At 54.5% G+C, this 17,942-nt stretch overlaps 1 protein-coding gene across 1 annotated transcript in view; it reads left to right on the top strand.

Moving 5' to 3' along the window:
- The window catches only part of COL22A1 (collagen type XXII alpha 1 chain), a 247,120-nt gene that overhangs the window by 49,397 nt on the left and 179,781 nt on the right, over positions 1-17,942 (top strand). The window contains exons 4-7 of the mRNA XM_032416080.1: positions 125-199; positions 7,914-8,025; positions 10,236-10,359; positions 15,142-15,417. Of these exons, the coding sequence (XP_032271971.1) occupies positions 125-199; positions 7,914-8,025; positions 10,236-10,359; positions 15,142-15,417 (587 nt within the window). The remainder of the gene's footprint in view (positions 1-124; positions 200-7,913; positions 8,026-10,235; positions 10,360-15,141; positions 15,418-17,942) is intronic.

The raw sequence follows: 17,942 nt of genomic DNA, 5'->3' as shown, positions 1-17,942 counted from the left end.
GGGAGCTGGGGGCGCTGGGTGCTGCGCGCGGGGAGCTGGGGGCGCTGGGTGCTGTCATATTCCACAGAGGGACCGTGGGTCACATTTGCTCATCCATCTCTCTGTTTTCTCTTGCCTTCCTCAGACGTGCTGTGCCCCAGCGTCCGAGTGGAAGGAGACCGCTTTAAGCACACCAACGGTGAAACCAAGGAAATCACAGGTGAGAGAGAGAGGGCAGCTGCCGGCTAGCTCCGCTGCGCTGTTTGCTGGGTCTGAGCGCAGCCCTCCCTGACACAGGGCTGGCCTCCCTGATCTGTTCACCGACATCTAATGGAACGGCTGGAGCTGTGAGGGCGGTAGCCCCCATCCACGAGCTGCCGAACCGTGAACAGCAGTAGCATTTCCATCTGGGAGTTGGCAGTGACCCTATGGGAGTCTCTAAATAACACATCAGAACAAATGAGTTGGGGGATGAGTAAGCGAATGATCGGTGGAGTGAGCAAATGAGTGGAGAAATCAATGCACTCAGGGTGAGAGCGTGAATCAGAGCTATAAATACAGGACGGAATGATGGGAGAGAGAGAGAGAGAGCAGAGACACTTGGCTGCAGACCCTGCAGTAGAAATAAACCCCACAGAGCCCCTTCCCAGCCTGTCCCCGCGTGATGGGGTAGACAGGTAGTTGGCAGTGGCTGAGGAGGCTTCCCACCCTCCTGAGAGCCATGAGTGTGGGAGTAGGGTTTGCTCCTCCCCGTGGCCTCCCTCCTGCCCCTGCAAATCTCAGGGGAGTTTCTTCCACCTCCAGGACACCAGTCCTGCTCCTGCCCACTGCCCGAGGGGCCGGGGCCCCTGCATCTGCAGCGCCGGAGGGGGGTCTGCATCCTCAGCATGGAGCCAGTGTCAGGAGCAGATGCTTTGCAGACGTTGTCTGGGGGATGCCGTCCTGGTCCGCTGCCATGTCAGGGTGCCCGGCCCACAAGAAGATGCCTGCATCTGCATGTTTGTGCTTGAGGGATATTTCTAGAATGGTAGAAGGCTGCCCTACCTGCTCACACAGCAGGTGAAATGTGTCCTCAGGACTGACTCAGCCCTCAGGCAGTTTCTTGGGTGAAGAAACACCCTGGTTCTACTGCCCTTTTGAGGGGGATTATTCCGAGGGCCACGTTTGACCCCTTCCCTGGCGTTTCCCAGTGGGATCCAGCTGCAGTCACCTGCTGGGGCGGCTGGCTGATTGCCACACGCTTTGTAACTGCTTTTCCTGCCTGTCCCCAACGCTCAGTCCCCCATCAAGCCCCTCCCAGGTCAGCAGTTCTGGAGGGACCCAAAAGAAGGTGGAGTTAGTCGCCTCTTTTCTCCTGGTGGAGCACCTGGTTTGTGTGGTTGGTTCTCCGTGAGGACCTCTCACTCCCAGGGGTTCTCTGTCAACCCGGGAGATAAAGGTGACCCTCATCCTCTTCCCTTCCTTAACGCACTTACCTTTCAGGGGATATCTTTATAGCTGAGTAGCTCTGCCCAGGGTGGGGCGAAGCTTCTGGGCAGTGTGACGTCATTGCTCCCACTCCCTGCTTCGGCAATCCCCAGCTAAGCACAGCCACTGAAGTCGCTCTTCAAAACAAATTCCTACTTGCTCCATGGTCCATATTTGACTCTGTGAGCAGCAAATCCCTCAGAGCAGCGTCTCATTATCTGGTGGTGTGTGTGTCCACAGAAGGCGGCAGAGATGACAAGAGTGGCATTCATACCCAAAATGGTAAGAATCGACACTGAGCACCTACGGTGTGCTAAGCCTTGTGCCCGTGTGCTCTCATTCAACCCGGATGAGGTATGAGAGGCACAAGTCTGTATTTTATAGTTGGGGAAACTGAGGCACGGGCACATGCGGTAACTTGCCTGAGTTTCTGGCAAGTTGCAGAGCTGTGAATGAATTCTTTCGTCTCTGCTCTATGAGAAGGGTCCTGCTGACAGGCTGTCTGGTGATGGATGGAGGGGATCGGATTCCTCTGTTAGGAATCCGGTGTGTCTGTCTGCACCCTGTGGCGCCCTGAAATCTCCCCTCCCCTCTGTAGGCTCCGAGGCTCCCAGGAAATAATCACAGGGCCAGGCAGGCATCCATCACGTGGCACAGATGCCCTGTTTGTGCGGCGCTGAGCTCACGGAGAACCTGCAGGATCTGTCCTCTCCTTTAATTATCACCAGCCCGGAAAAAAGCCCCAGCTGTGTGGAAGCTGGAGGGGGGGGGGGGGTTATGGAGAGATAGAGTTTCAGACTTGCCAATTTAAATGCAATTGGGTAATTGGAATGGCTTTTATTCTCTGGGAAAAATGGGGTTGCCAAAAGCCTCATTTCCAGGCATTCCCTCCAATGACTTCGGGAGTTTTCAGGGCTTCCCAGGCCAGAACAGCCAGGAAGGGAAGAGAGCAGGTGGTTTGGAGGCGTAGGTCTTAGCCTGGTACGGCTCCCAGCCTCCCAACACCTCCGAGGCTCAGGTTCTCTGCCTGCATAACTGTGCGTGCCGCGTCCTGTTTCTGAGGATCCCTCTCAGTGCTCATGACCGAGTGGCCTGGGAGTTTTAGTGACAGCAGGTGTTACACAACTTTCTGGGAGGTGAGCGGTGTGGCGCTGGGCAACATGCTAGGCTCCGAGCAGCTCTGAAACACGGCCACAGACATCCTGGATTTCTCTCTCTCCTCCTACCTGGGCTCCTGTGTCCAGATACTCGCTGAGGCACGCCCCTTGCACCTGTCAAGTGGACTCTGGCCCGAGGCCTCCTCTGCTCTCTCCCCGTCCCATCCTGCCTTAGCAAGTCCGGCCTCCCTCGTCTCCCTGTCCTGCCTCCCTGCTGCCAGATTGACCTTCAAAATAGAAACAGGACTGTGTTTCTTGCTCTGACGCCCTTCCGTGGTTCCCCATTGCCTGCAGAAGGACACTCAGACTTCGCTGTGTGGCCGACAGAACCCAGCCGGATCTGCCCCCGCCCACCCCGGTCCCAGCCAGTGTTCCCCTGACCCTGGCTCTTGACATCCCAGAGTAGCCAAGATTCTCAGAAGGAACCTAGCTGACCCGAGCCCAGTGACCTGTGCACATCCAACTACCTTGGATGCCCTTTCTTCCTCCTCTGTTTGCCCACCTTTTATTTGTTCTTCAACTCTGGGCCAGACCTTGCCTCCTGCGGGAGGCCTCCCTGATTGCTCCTCAGCTGGACGAGGGAGCTATTCCCTGTGCTCCTATACAAGCCCTGTCATCCCCCCTCCTAATCATTCAGCCACAATGCTAACACTGCGTATGTGTCTGCTTCTCCCTAGACACTAAACTTCTGCGGGGCTGGGATTTTGTCTGTTCGTTATTGGGATCCAAGCCACCAACAGGCATCCTACCTTCTCTCCTTCCCTCTTTCTACAAACTGTGCCACAAACAACCAAGGTTCCTGGCTTCTTCAGGGCTGGAAACATGAATGAGATCAAATTGCTCACCATCCGATGAGGGAAGCAGTCCCTAGATAAGGGACTTAGCCATCGCCAGACCCACTAAAGACCTGGGGGAAGCATCGTGCCTGGAGAGCCCAGCAAAGCTCTGTCCCGGGGAGACCGTGGGGGAGAGCGCCCAGGGGGCGCTGGCGTGGAACAGGTGCAGCCAGCGGACTCAGGGCCATGGCTAACGGTGTCCCTGATGCCACCTGTTTCAGCTGACTCTGTGATTTTGGGGAGGTAATCCTCGCAATTCCTGCACTAAACAATTGCTTCCTTATTTCAAGGTGCCTTGCATCAGAGCCCATTTGCCTCGGGAGCATTTTTCGTCTTCCTTCCAAGCCTTTTATTTCCTGCAAGCAATTCATCTTTTCTCTCCATGCCCTTTATTGCCCCTTGTTAATTGCTTGTTGTTCAAAGTTTTGTTGTGTTTAAGTCTTTTTTTGTAGTCATTGTTTTTATTCATTGAAAGCAATAAAAGTGGAACCAGAAAGCAGGGCATATGTTTGCTTTTTTAAAACTTAAAAAAGGAATTCTCCCACGTATAACGGCGTGAGGGAAACCGAGCTCAAGGTGGCAGTGTCTAGTGAGTGGACAGAGCTGAGAAGTAGAGGAGCAGGCCCCCTTTGCTGTTCTCACCGCTCACTTGTCAAGGGGAAGGCATCGGGCACGTGTCCACTGGATCGTGAACTCGCTTTCTGAGTAAGAGCCGCCGCTCCATGAGAGCCTCCAGGGCTGGATGTCCATGCGAGGCCTCGGACAGACCTGCCCACGGTGCACCCTACCCTCTGTACGGAGGAGGAGGGAGGTGTGGGGGCCGTGGTAATTGCGCCTGCATTGTGGAGCTGCAAGCTAAGGACAGGGACGGGGCCCGGGGTGCTGACTGAGATGCTCTTCTCTCCCTTAACTTACCTGGGGCAGCTTCTCTTGAGCAACAACCTGCACCCCTCCAACCTCACCCCCTCCCCCACAGGAGGCAGGCAGGAGAGTCAGAGAGTGTCACAAATGGGAGAGCCCATAGGGGCCCAGCAGCGCCCAGCCGCAAGAGATGCCAGGTACAAGCACCTGGTAAGTGCAGCCCTGCCTGCAAGGATGTGCCCAGTCCTCAAGGTGGCAGCCTGCGATTGGGCCATTATCCCCGCCTCCTCGGTAGAGGATGCACAAGGATGCCACCCATGTGCGTGGCCATTGCTGGGCCAGCTTTCGGACCCAGGACAGACTGTCTCCAAAACCTACTCTGCCTGGAACAGAATCTGAGCCCAAACAGGCTCTACACACTTTACCGCTTGGTGTCCATTCCATGGAACCTCCAGAGCCTTCTCGGCCAGTCTCCCCATTCCCAGCCCCCACCCCCCAGTGCTGGGAACTTCCCAGCACTGCCAGGCCATGTCCAGGGAAAGGGCCCCAGCACATATGGCAGCCCTGTGGATCTTCAGAAGGTCTCTCGTGGGGCCTGCTCAGTTCTACCAGCTGCCCCCAGCTGGGCCCGCTGGGCTCTCTGAGGTGTTGAGCCAGAGCTGCAGGGGCACCTGATGCTTTCTGTCCCCAGGTGATGCTCAAACCACAGGGCCCAGTCCCTGCTCAAGGGGGCTGTGGCCGGGCCAACAGAAGTGCCGAGGGGGAGCTGAAAGGAGAGGGCTTCTCTCCTTGTTCTATAGCAGGTGTCTCCCCATATCTTGTGCCCCCGACCTGCTACCTGGGGGGAGGGGCTCCCCGGGACCCCTCCCTGAGTGAGGAGGTGGCTGCTTCTTGCCACACGCCTGGTCCTCTGTTACCAAGTGATAGCGGTGGGGCTCTGGGGGGAGTGGCGGAGCTATGGCCAGGGTATGAGCCTCCCGTGATGGGATTTCACAGAGGATGTGGGTCAAGGAGGTCCCTTCGTGGTCCCCAGCAAGGGCTGGTGGTAGGGATGGAGCAGCTGTCTGGGGCCGTCTTCCCCGCACGTGCTCTCTGAGCTCACCTCACTGTGCTGTCCCGACAGCCTCTCAAGGGATTATTCCCTCCACCTTCCCAGTAAAGGAAACAGACTCAAGAAATCAGACAACTTCTTCAAAGTCACTCAGTGTCTTTTTCCTTTGGCCAGTATAACAGAAATTTCATGGACTGAGTGGCTTATAAGCAACAGGAATTTATCTCTTACGGTCTGGGGGCTGGGAAGTCCAAGACCGAGGCACCTGCAGATTTCGTGTCTGGTGAGGGCCTGCTTTCTGGGTTGTTGATGTCCTTCTTCTTATTGTCCTCAGATGGTGTAAGGGCAAGGGAGGTCTTGGGGTCTCTTTTATAAGAGCAGTGATACCATCCATAAGGGCCCTACTACCCTCATGACCTAAGTGGGACTTGACCTATGAGTATTTGGCCTTCTAGGTGCTGGGTGCTCTCTCTTTTACACAGTCTTTTTACGGTAAAGGGCATGTGCCAGCCTGAAGTTGGCTGGAAGAATAGTTGCATGAGTTTGTGCAATGGGCCAGGCCTGGGTCTGTGGACAAGGAATGGGGTGGCGTACTCAGCTCCCTGAGCATGTAAGCCAAAGGATGTGGCCTTGCTCAGCCTGTGCCCCGCTCAGGCCTGCTGAACCCTCCATGGCCCATATAACATGGTTGATGTCGGGGGGGATGTGGAGCGCCTGCCCCTTGGAGGAGACCCCCGTCTCTGGAGGGCCTGGATCATTCGCCCTAGGGCACGTGAAAAAGCTTGAAGTGTATGTTTTTCACCCATGAGGAAGCTTCTGGATTCGTGTTTTCTATCTTAAGGATTAAATATTATTGAACATTATATCATGGATTTCATTAATTAGCCAGAGTGTGAAATGCTATTTAAAATGACATAATGGCAACTCTTAGTCATTTTCCAGAATGAAATGATCTCAGCATGGCGAGGGGCTGGGAACTCCAAAAAGTCACTCAGAGCTCCAGCCTGGCAGAGCCTCACAGTGCGTGCAACCCTCCTGGACCGTGGCAGGCTCTGTTCTGGGCTGGGCGCAGCCTCTGTTCGTGTGCAGTCCCAGGCCTGCTTCGCTCTGCCTCTGCCTGCAGTTGCTCCTTATCTTCCTGCTGTATGTTTGCTTATTTCTGGTCCCCCACGAGGGCACCAGTTCCCCAGAACCGGGATTTCGTCTCTCCTCCTGCTTTAAGTGCTGTGCTCACACATGCTTGGCTCAGAGCAGGCTCTCAAAAACATGCATCAAATGAATAAAGGGCATCTGTGGGCAGAACTTAGTGGTAGAAGAGGCTGTAATCATTATAATGGGAAAATAATCAATATGAAAACTATTCGGTGGGTTCCTGTATGTTACACACTATATGAAGAGCTTTGTATCCTATCATTCAAGCTTTACCACAATCCTATGAGGTATATACTGAAACAACCCCCTTTTTACAGATGAAGAGACCGGTGCTCAGGGATGTTAGGTAACCTGCGTAAGGCCACACTGCAAGGACCTTGTGGTCAGGAGCACAGCCTAGACCTGTCCATTCTACCACCCCAACTCTCAGTCAGTGCTAACCTTTTCTGTCCCTGCTATTTCTTACACGGGGCTTGGAGTAGCAGAGAGGCTCTCAAGAATGTGTTGAATGAATAAATGATCTTTTACAGCAAAGATTAGTGGGATGTCTTCATCATCATAACGTGAGCCCTGCCAGCTCAACTCTTACCTGCATGACAGTGCCTTAGAAAGTTAGAGATCCCAAGAATCTTCCCAAAGTCTCATGGGTTAAGCGTCGCCGGGGCCAAGAGTCGTGTCAGCCCTGGGGATGCAGAAACGAGTGAGCCCCCGTGCTTGCCCTCTGGTGGTTTCCCTCGAACCTGCCTGAGCTTTCTCATTGCCCAGGGGACATGGTTTGGGCCAGTACGTCACACGGTTTGGGCCAGTACGTCAGCCTCGGGTTGAGTGCTGTGCTTGGGTTCCCCTGAGAACTGGGTGTCCTGGCCTGTGGGACTCCAGTCCAGACCGTTTTGTAGGGATGTGGATCGGGATGTGCTGGTGGGGTTGGTTATCACTCCTGCTCTACCCACAGGGCGGTGATCCGCCCTCCCCTTACGACCAAATGGTCAGTGCCAAGGATCCCACAGGTTATGTAGCCGGCCCAGCGTCACACGTGCATGTGCTTGAGCTGATCACCCCCTCGCCCCACCAGCGCCCCGAGCACAAAGGTCATGACTTTCCCATCACAGACGTTGCCAGTGCACATGAGGTCCTCTCTTAGAGCCAAAACAAACCAGAACCAAGGACCTGCCAATGAATGCAATATCATTCAGGTTTTTTCTCTCTGACCTTTCACTCTTTAAAAGCGTGAAACTTAAAAGCTGCCAACCTATAATCCAAGCAAAATTCACGTGAATTTCAGGACTGTGGCCACAGGAGGGCAAGCCCTCAATGACCGCTCTGCCTGCAGAGCAAGCCAAGTGTTCCCATGGGGGTTTCCGGAACACCGGGGCAGCTCCCGCCACTCACCCCAGCTCTTCTCTTTGACAGGTTTTGACCTGATGGATCTGTTCAGTGTGAAGGAGATCCTGGGGAGGAGAGAGAATGGGATGCAGAGCTCCTATGTCCGGATGGGATCCTTCCCTGTGGTGCAGAGGACAGAGTGAGTGCTCCCTTCTCTTCCCAGACCTGCCCTGGACGCCTGGCAGAGGGCGGGAGGGAGGTCGGGCAGAGACCCGTGGAGAGCACGGACAGTTGCGGAGGCTGCTCTGTGCAGGGGTTCTGGAGTAGAGGATCTGGGCTCGGCGTACACCGAGTCCTTCTGAGAAGGTTTGGGCCAGTATCTTCAGAGGTACTGGCCCACCGAGGCCTTCTGAGAAGGGATTTCTATACGGTTCCAACTTGGTTTTGATGGCAAAACACTGGGAACAAAATCAATCCCAACAGAGCTCTGACATTTCAAGGAAGAATAGTATCCTTGTAGTTTTTCAAGCTTTTGTATGTATGCACAAACACACAGACAGGTGTAATTTTAATGTATAGGTTAATTTTGTTCAGAATGGGAAGGGATGTCACTTTCAATATTAACTTTTTTCTCACATGTGTAATGTCTGTCTAATGGGCATTTTACACACCTAGTCTAATGTATTTCTCACTATAGTAAAGTGAGGTGAACATGGTACTCCTCTCATCATTTATCCGGTGTGACATTTGAGACTCGGAACGGGACAATAATGTGTCCACCATCTCGCACGCAGTCTGTAGGAGGCAGAGGTTGGCCCCAAACTCAGGTCTTCCAGCCCCACACCCTTGGTGTTTCCCACTGTGATCTTGTTATCTGCTGTGTTATTTGTGGAATAGGTTAGATTGGGCCACTTTGGTTTCCTTTAGATATTCTCTGTTAATGACCATTCCCCCTCCTGATTATAATATCTTTTTCTTAAGCTATATATGTGTATGCTTATACTTATGTGTATGCTCTCAGAAAAAGCCTTAGTCTCTCTCTCTCTTTATCTAAATATATATAGAGAAATATAAATGCAGATTTGTAGATCCATGCTATACGGACCTAACTATATGGATCCATCGGTGTTTATCTAGGTATATGTATGTCAAACGTGTGTGTGTGTTATTTCAAAGGTATAAGAAAAAAGTGCGTTTGGACAAAAACAGTCCCCTGGTTTGACTCATTAATGAAATAAGAAAAATGAAAGGAAATAAGAAAAATGAAAGTATCTACTGTGGCTACAAAGTGTGTGTCTGTGTGGAGAGCCTGGTGGGGGGGCCTGTCTCCGTCCAGTGAGGGCAGTGACCAAGGGTGTCCCTCAGTCTTGCGAGGGCCCAGCACCGAGGGATGGACGCTGCTCCTAGTGCCTGCATGTGAGCTGGGTGGTAGGTCAGCTCGGAGAATGACTTTGAACAACAGGGCCCACACCCAGCTTAGACTGGGAGCCGAGAATCACAAAATGAGGGCCAGTCTTAGCTCACAGGTTCGACAGCCAAACCAAGGGTCCCAGAGGGTGTGCGAGTCGGGAACCAGGAACCCAGACGCCTCCTCACTTCCCTTCCCAGCTTTCTGGCCAGACTGGCTTCCACCCCCTCCCAGGGAGAGATCAGTGCTGTACATTCCTTAGGCAGGTCCCTGCCCCCAGAGCAGGACGTGGCCCCACCGTGGCCAGGTGCCTCGGGGTGAGGGTGTTGATGGTTAAGAGGAGAGCTCTGAGACAGGGCCCCCTCTCTGTGCGGGTCTCTGTCCAGACACGTAGCAGCCAGATGGTGTCATGTTAACCCGCAGACCCTGGCTGCCCTCGCCTACCCCACGAGGATGCCAACACCTTCTTTGTAACTCCTGGGAGGAACAGCTTTCATTCTGAGTGTGCAGGGGAAAGGCAGGTACAGGACAATCTGGGCAGGGGGCCACACTGGGCGGGGACGCAGGGCTCTGCTCTGTGAAGATGGGAGGACGTCCTGGGGTGCAGGGCAGGGGATCAAGCAGGATGAGACAGAGCGGCTGGGCCCCACTGAGAAGGAGCCAGTGGGGAGAGGTAAAGACGGGTACACTCAGCTGCACTTGACCCAGAAAGGGGGGGGGATGGGTGGCAACTCAGCATCTGCCATCGATATTGTCAGATGGGGATGGTGGAGACACGGAAGCGTACACACCCCGTGGGGGTGGACTTGAAGCCCAAGGCAGGGGGACAAGGAAGGGGCCACAGCACGGGTCTGCAGAGGGTCAAATTGAGACCCCGGCCAAAGGAGACATCTGGGAAGTAAAATTGGCAGGACTTAGTGACCCATGGGGCACCTAGGCTTCCCTTGCAGCCCCTGCTCTTCTTGCTAAGCCCGCTGTCCTCCGTCTCTGTCCCCCTCCAGGGATGTGTTCCCGGAAGGTTTGCCTGATGAGTATGCTTTTGTCACCACCTTCCGCTTCCGGAAGATGTCTCGGAAAGAAGACTGGTATATCTGGCAGGTCATCGACCAGTATGGGATCCCGCAGGTAAGGGTAGCGTGCTGTGTCTCAGGGGCCAGAAGCTTTCTGTGTCCTTCTCGTGGGGCCGGCGGCACCTGCCATGTTTTCTCCATGGCCCTCCGTCCCGGGCCCAGGAGATCAAGAGTCTGGTGTGTGAAGCCCCAGGGATGCTGCGGGTCCTGTGAGAGATGCAGCTTCTTCTAGTGCCTGGCGCTCTGGCAAGCCGGAGACCAACTTCCTTCCTGCCCCAGGGATGCTCGGCCTAACCAGGAGGTGGCGGCCAGCTCTGTTGTCCCGCGGCCTATGCTCTGTTCGCGGTGTGACTGGCACAGCTTCGTGATGTAGCAGAAGAGACTCGCTCAGGGTCAGCAGACCCGGGTTCCCATCGTGTGCCTACTCCTTTCTTGGTGCGGCCCTGAGACATGTGGGGTTAGTGTTCTGAGTCTCGATGTTCCTAGCTGTCACATGGAAACAGCAGAGCTGCCGTGAATGGTTGGGGACGGTGGGGTGAACCGTGTCTCTAGAGCGTCTAGAAAGTGCCTCACACATGATACAGTCTTGTTATACCTGATGTCCTTTGTTCTTACCCTGAGGGAAGTTCTGAGGCCCTGTCTGTGACCCCTCAGGTGTGTTTTGGCTTTGTGTCCCCACAAGGGTAGAGCAGTCCCTCGGTGGCACGCAGCCCAGTGGGGAAAGAGGGTCTCAGATCAGAGTCATCAGCCCCACACATTGGTTGGAGTTGCAAGCAACACTACTTTTGTGCCCTGCCAAATCCCCGTCCCCTGGTTCTCAGGGTTTAGGGACTCTTTCTGTCTTTGTCATTACCCTTCTTCCCTTTGGAAGACATGACTCACCTTGAGCTGAGGGATACAGACTGTTTTCACTGGAGCTGAAATGAAAATGTGCTCAGGCAGTTGAGCCGCGGGGACCACATGCATGGGCTGCAGCCAAGGATTGGCACCCTCCACGCAGCGAGCCGTGCGCCCCGGTGAGAGCTGGACTCGGACGCTGCACGGGCTCGTCCACACGGCCCTGCTCTCCGTAGGGGCGAGGGATGGGCACCTCACACATCAGAGCGCATCCTGCCCCCTTCCCAACCTGTTGCCATCTTGTGGGGGGTGGGGGGTGAGTACAGGAGGGGAGGCTTCTGCCTGCGCTGTCACGAGTGAGAAAAAGGAAAAGAGGAATTTGAACATGGGGCGTCGGGCTCCGAGTCTGTCTGTTACCCACCATGCTCAGCTGGCTCCTGTCTCCCGCCATTAGTCCTATTGAATGATTTTTCCATAGCACCCCTGGTCTGATTGAGATGCAATCTGACTGCTGAGTGCCCTGATTTCCTGAGCGTGGGAGGCTGGATGGGACAGACGAGGTTCTTCTCCAAAGGTCGTTTTCCTGGAGGGCACGCAAGCCATCCACCTCCATCCACAGGCACGCGGGACTTGCTTCTCCAGTTTCTCAGGGGCTGGTGCAGTGGGATTGGGCACCAGCCATGCATTCTTGCGGGCGAGCCCCCACCCCCTTGTCTGGGTTCTCTCCCCTCATGGCATTTGCAGAGCTGTGTGGGCTAGCCGTCTGCCATGTCTGTGCCCTCCCCTCCGCCTGCCGGAACGAGCCGTGGGCTGGGACAGGACAGAGCCAGGCAGAGACAGCCCGCCTAGGGGGACGTGAGGCTCATTTTCAGAGGCACCTGGCAGTTCGATTTCATTGAGCAAAAGCCTTGGTGGAGTGCTCTTCCCTGGCCCTCTGATTGTGGCCACTTCCGTGCCCCGGGGGAAAGTACTGGCTAGACACAGGGAAAATGGAGAAAGGCCTGCGGGAAGTGATGTGTGTTCACAGCATCCCCACGCATTCTGTCAGGCCTACCGACCTAGATCTTCATATTCATCACCACATTTAGTATTTACAACCACACTCGAAAGTTGGCCTTCTCTCCATTTGTCATTCACTCATTCCAGATACCATGAAGGGACAGGAAGGAGGCAGGTTCGGCTGGAGCAGAGCGTGGGGGGTGCTCATCAGAGATGAGGCTCGAGAGGTGGTGGGGGGGCGTTGGTGTAGGGCCTTCTTCTGCTGGAGACCAGGCTCTGGGAGGCAGGCTGGTCCAGAAATGAGAGGACTAATTCAGAGACTATTGTAGTAATAGAAGCAAGAGATGATACTGACCCAGACTGGCAATAATAGTTAAACTGGGTAGAAATGATCAGATTCTGGATGTCTTTTGAAACTAGAACCAACAGGATTTGCTGATGGATCTGAGCCGTGAGGCGCCTTCCTGAGGCCCCCAGCCAGCACCAGTAGACAAAGGACTCAGGCCTGCCAGGCGCTGTCCCTCGCTCTGTGTCCTGCTAGAAAAATGTCCGTCTGAAGGGAAAGCCACCTGTGCTCATGAGGCTCCCTCAGTGGTCTGGGGACACGGGGCTCAAACGGGAAGCAGAAGACCACGTTTAATAATAGAACTATTCGGGTGTGTGCATTAGAAGTGCACGAGGTTACTGGCCAGGGGCTCATAGTTTTCCCTCTTTACCCACAGCACAGCTTATCAGCGGGCAGTGCGAGTAAAAACAGATCCTAGCCCCCCCTCCGGTTGTACTGAGGTCACGGGGGCCCAGAAAGAGAAGTCAGAACCTGGGTTTTGTTATTAACACTGTGGCTGATGCCCGGCAGTGCACGGCAGCCTTCCTTGAACTGAGGGCTCTCATTCATTCACTCATTCATTCATGCAGTGCCTTTTTAGGGGTTGGCACCATGTGCTGGGTGCGGTCCTCACCCTGGAAGAGAGGAACTAGCGAGATGAAGTGCCCACTTATGAGGACGGGGCAGGGCAGGCAAGAAACGGGTGAACAAAAGAAATGAACCCTGACCAGGCGCGTGAGAAAAAGTAAATGAAATGAGCCTGGGGATGTGAGAGCAAGTGAGTGGGCTAGGGTGAGTCATGTGTGCGTGCCAGAGAAGGCTGCCCTGCGGGGATGCTTTTGGATTTATTTGCTTATTTTGTTATAGCTAATACTTGGAGCAGCACGCAGCATCTGATGAATACTGTGTCAGTGTTTTACATATATGCTAATTCATTTAATCCTCATAATGACTCTGTGATGTAGGTGCTGTCGTTGGTGCCCTTTTATAAATAGGGAAATAGTACAGAGAGGTTAAATGACACACAGCTCAAAAGTGACTTGCCAGTTTGAGTGTAGACGCGCCCTAGACAGCCCCAGTTTTTTTTTTATTATGTTGTTAATCACCATACATTACATCATTAGTTTTTGATGTAGTTGTTCCATGATTCATTGTGCATAACACCCAGTGCTCCATGCAGAACGTGCCCTCTTTAATACCCATCACCAGGCTAACCCATCCTCCCACCCCTCTCCCCTCTAGAAGCCTCAGTTTGTTTCTCAGAGTCCATCGTCTCTCATGGTTCCTCTCCCCCGACGATTCCCCCCCTTCATTCTTCCCCTCCTGCTATCTTCTTCTTCTTTTTTTTTTTTTTTAAGACAGCCCCAGTTTTTGAAGAGTGTTTTAAGTGGCCAGAGTTAAGGTTGCTGATAAGGTTAAGCGTCAGGGTTAAGGAACCCAGCAAAGCGTATCGAGGTATCTTGGGCTAAGCGACAAGAAGAAGCTACTACCACCTGAGGCCTGGGTGGCCGGGACAGGAGGTGGTTGGTGGTTACTGGAGACCATGAGTTCTGGAGCCAGGAAGGACAGAGGGTCCCCAAAGGGCCAGAGTGTGTGTGGGGACACAGCCACCTAGAACCGCAGAGAAGCAGGGAGGGGCAGGGAGAATCAGCCCTAGGACCCTGTCCTCCTGCCTACGGTCTCTGTTCCGTGGCCTTCCCATGGGCCATGCTGATGAGATGCCGAGGGACACAGGAGCCCAGGCAGAGCCCTCGAGCATCCAGACTCGAGGCAGGGAGCTGGGCAGGGAATAGAAGGTGTTTAGTGAGTACCATGTAAGGGAGGTAGAAATGAGCACCTGGATGAGAAAGTGTCCAATCATTCTTTTCTTTCTTTCTTTATTATTTATTTATTTATTTATTTGACAGAGAGAGACACAGCGAGAGAGGGAACACAAGCAGGGGGAGTGGGAGAGGGAGAAGCAGGCTTCCTGCCAAGTAGAGAGCCCGATGTGGGGCTCGATCCCAGGACCCTGGAACCATGACCCGAGCCGAAGGCAGACGCCTAACGACTGAGCCACCCAGGTGCCCCCAGTCATTCTTTCATTCCAAGAAAAACAAAAGTAAAACTTTCTTCCAGGGTTGCGTAGGCATTTTGCAAAGGGCAGGGGGTCCTCCAGTGAACAAGACCCATTAGTCCCTGCCGCCAAGGAGTTTATCCTACTGGAGCTTCAAGGTCGTCCTCACGGTTGGAGACAGTGTGGGCTGGGACGGGGTCTCAGCCTGGTCCCTGGCATCTGGTCAGACATGGCCTGTTTTGCCGGGCCAGGGTTTTCAATGACATGGAGACCAGTTGGGGTTTCTCGTTGGGCTTGAGACTCAAGCCCTTCTGCACCATTTGTCTTGCAGACTCACAAAAGTGCCCCTACTGCGTAGACCCCCAGGCATGGGGTTGTGTGTGACCCCTGGATTAGTGTCTGAGCCCAGTTATTCCATCTAGTGCAGGTGCTCGGAACAGCCTGCAGGGTAGTATTGTTAGCACCAAGGCTGAGGAGGGAACCGAGGCTTTATCCAAGGGTGACCAGCGGTGAGGGTCACGGCCAGGATGTGGCTCCTGATTCCGCAACCCCCTCCCCTCTTGCGCTCTCCCGCCTTGGTCCCGTGCAGCTCAGGGAGCCTGTGGTCCTTTGCTCTCCAGGTCTCCATCCGGCTGGACGGCGAGAACAAGGCAGTCGAGTATGATGCTGTGGGTGCCGTGAAGGATGCTGTCAGGGTGATCTTCCGAGGCCCCCGGGTCAGTGACCTCTTTGACCGGGACTGGCACAAGATCGCCCTGAGCATCCAGGCCCAGAACGTGTCCTTGTACGCTGACTGTGTGCTGGTGCAGACGCTGCCCGTCGAGGAGAGGGAGAACATCGACATCCAGGGGAAGACGGTGATCGGCAAGCGCCTGCACGACAGCGTGCCCATCGATGTGAGTCCCGGGGGCCTCTGCAGCCAAGGTCCTGGTGTCACGGGGGGCAGCCTCGGGAGTCGGGTATCCCCAGGTCCCCCTCACGGGTCTGTACCGTTTATCAAGACAGCGCCTTGAACTGCCTTAGGAGGGAGGACCCTGACTCAGAAACCATATGGGACGCCGGGGTCACCATCCCTCGCCCGTGCAGCCGGTCACTGATCACATACATTGAGCATCTGCTGCGTGCCAGGCACTGTGCTCGCAGTGGGGACGTAGATCTCCACACGTATTTGTAGGTAGGGGGGTAGAATTACAGGGTTTTCTGTACATTTAAATAGAGGCTTTTTTTTCTTCTCTGATTGTAGAAAATCTGGCAAATATAGAAAGTATACGCAAAATGAAATAAAAGTCTGCTTGTAAGGTCTGCATTTACCGTGCGTCTGGAACCCGGGGTTTGTGTCCTGCCTGACTCTGAAATGTGGTGGCCACTTTGGGCCCTTAATTGGGTTCTTTTAACCCATTGTATGGAGTCTGGGGGCTTGGGTGTGTCCCTTTCTCTCCTCTTTTTGCCCACGGCTGTAGCTGAGCGTCCACTTTGTATCCAATACTGGGAATCCCAGAACCTCTGATGTTTGTCAACAGAATACTGCTCCCACTTCCTGTTTCCTGCTGGGTTTCTAGAATTAAAACAAATCCTAATGAAGTATGTGGCAGGAGAATCAGTGAATTCCTCAGCCTGTCATAAATCTTGCCAAAGCGTGGGCTGGGGCACTTTTAACCACATGGTCTGGCACCTTGGACATGGCGCGAGCACCACAGCTCACCTGTAATCCTCCCTGGGACCCATAGATAGCTCTCTGCCTCACCTGGTCCTCACCTGGTCCTCACCAGGTCCTCACCCAGCTCTGTGGGTGCTCAGCACCACCCCCACTTACAGCACAGGAAAGCAAGGCTTGGGATTGGGGTCCCTTGTCCAGCTGTCATGAGAGAGGAGCAGGGCCAGGACCTAAACCAGATTCTAAGCTCCCTGCACCCCCTAGCTGGTTACCCTGCTGTCACCAGAGAAGGGTCACCGAGCTGCAGATGGTGGACCCTGGAGGGAAGCCGGGCCAGGGAAGACCACCCAGGTTTACAGGGTATGTAGGCCTGAGCAGAGGTCGCCAGGTGGAGTGGGAGCCAGAGGGACGTCAGCAGGTGGACTCCCTGGTCGGTGGAGGGAGGAGGGGAGAGGCAGGAGCAGGGTGGCAGAGAAAGGGGCCCCTCTGGCTCCCAGACCCACTCACCCCACCTGGGAGCACCTCTGCCGGGCCTAGGCCGTCTGTGCTCTGTCCCTGACCCTGCTCCTCTGCCTCGTTCTTCCCCATCCCTGTCCCTGCAGCCTTGCCAAACGGCCCAGCTGCTGAGTGTATGTGCTCGCTAATGCAGAAAGCAGGACCCTCTCTTTAAAATGGGCCTTGTTCAAAAGCATGATTGTGCATTTTGTCATTTTCTCCTCTGTCTGTGGGCTAGTGTCTTACAGGAAATAGAACAGACAGATGAGTGGAACGGTTAAGTGTTTGTAGCGAGCCAAGTCAGTGAGGCAGGGAGTCATTCCCCTGGGGCACGTCATACAGCCAGGAGGATGAGGCCAAGCAGCCGACCACCTGCCCGGCCAGCTCGCTGGGCCACTCCAAGTGCAGCACAGGTCAGCCCGAAAAGGGTAGAGGGAGGTACAAGGCCATGGGCACTTAGCATCAGTGTTTAGTAAGGTAAGCATCCCTCCTTCCACTGGTGCAGCTCGAGTTCCCTTCAAAAAACGTTTGTGCGTGCACGCGTGCATCCATCCAACCATTAATTCTGTGCTCTGGGCCTTTGCCGTGCACCAGTGGTCCTGCTGCTTGGGCTCCCGTGGGAGACGAGGAAAGAGAGCCCTGCCTGCAGAGTTCATGCGCTAGTAGGGAAGCAGATTTTAGAAGTAAACTAGGAAGCAAGGGTGTCTGTGGTCCATGTGCTGCAGACGTGCGGGATTGCGTGCAGAGTGACCAGCGATGGGGCCGGCGCTCACGTGGTGGTTACGGAGCCGGGACGTGAGAGCAGCAAGTACAGTTTTGGGGGGTGACTAAGAGCTTGCTGGGTTTTCTGGGACTTTCCTAGAAATGGAACCACACATGGCAAGGCATGGCTGTGGGCTCTGTGAGGTCAGACGTCATAGAATAGGAATGAAGAGAAACACCTGGAAGGGCAGGCCCTGGAGGGCTCGACTGTCCTAGAGGAGGCCCGGGCTTTATCTGCACACTGTGTGTGTGTGTGTGCATATGCGTGTGCGTGTGTGCATGTGTGTACTGTGTGGGCGCTGTGTATGCAGATGTGTGTACGTGTGTGTGTGTGTGTACTGCTTGGGTGGTGGTGCATCAGCATGATGCATGTGCGTGTGTATATTGTACGGGCACGTGTGCACGGATGTGTGTACGTGTGCATGTGCGTGAGCGTGTGTGTTGTGAGGGTATGTGCACACGTGTGTGTACATGCGTGTGTGTGTTGTGTGTGGGTGTGTGCGGGTGTGC

The sequence above is a fragment of the Phoca vitulina genome, unplaced genomic scaffold, assembly GCF_004348235.1.
Source record: "Phoca vitulina isolate PV1807 unplaced genomic scaffold, GSC_HSeal_1.0 scaffold18, whole genome shotgun sequence".
Taxonomy (NCBI): Eukaryota; Metazoa; Chordata; class Mammalia; order Carnivora; family Phocidae; genus Phoca; species Phoca vitulina.
This window is presented reverse-complemented; position numbering and strand designations above follow the sequence as displayed.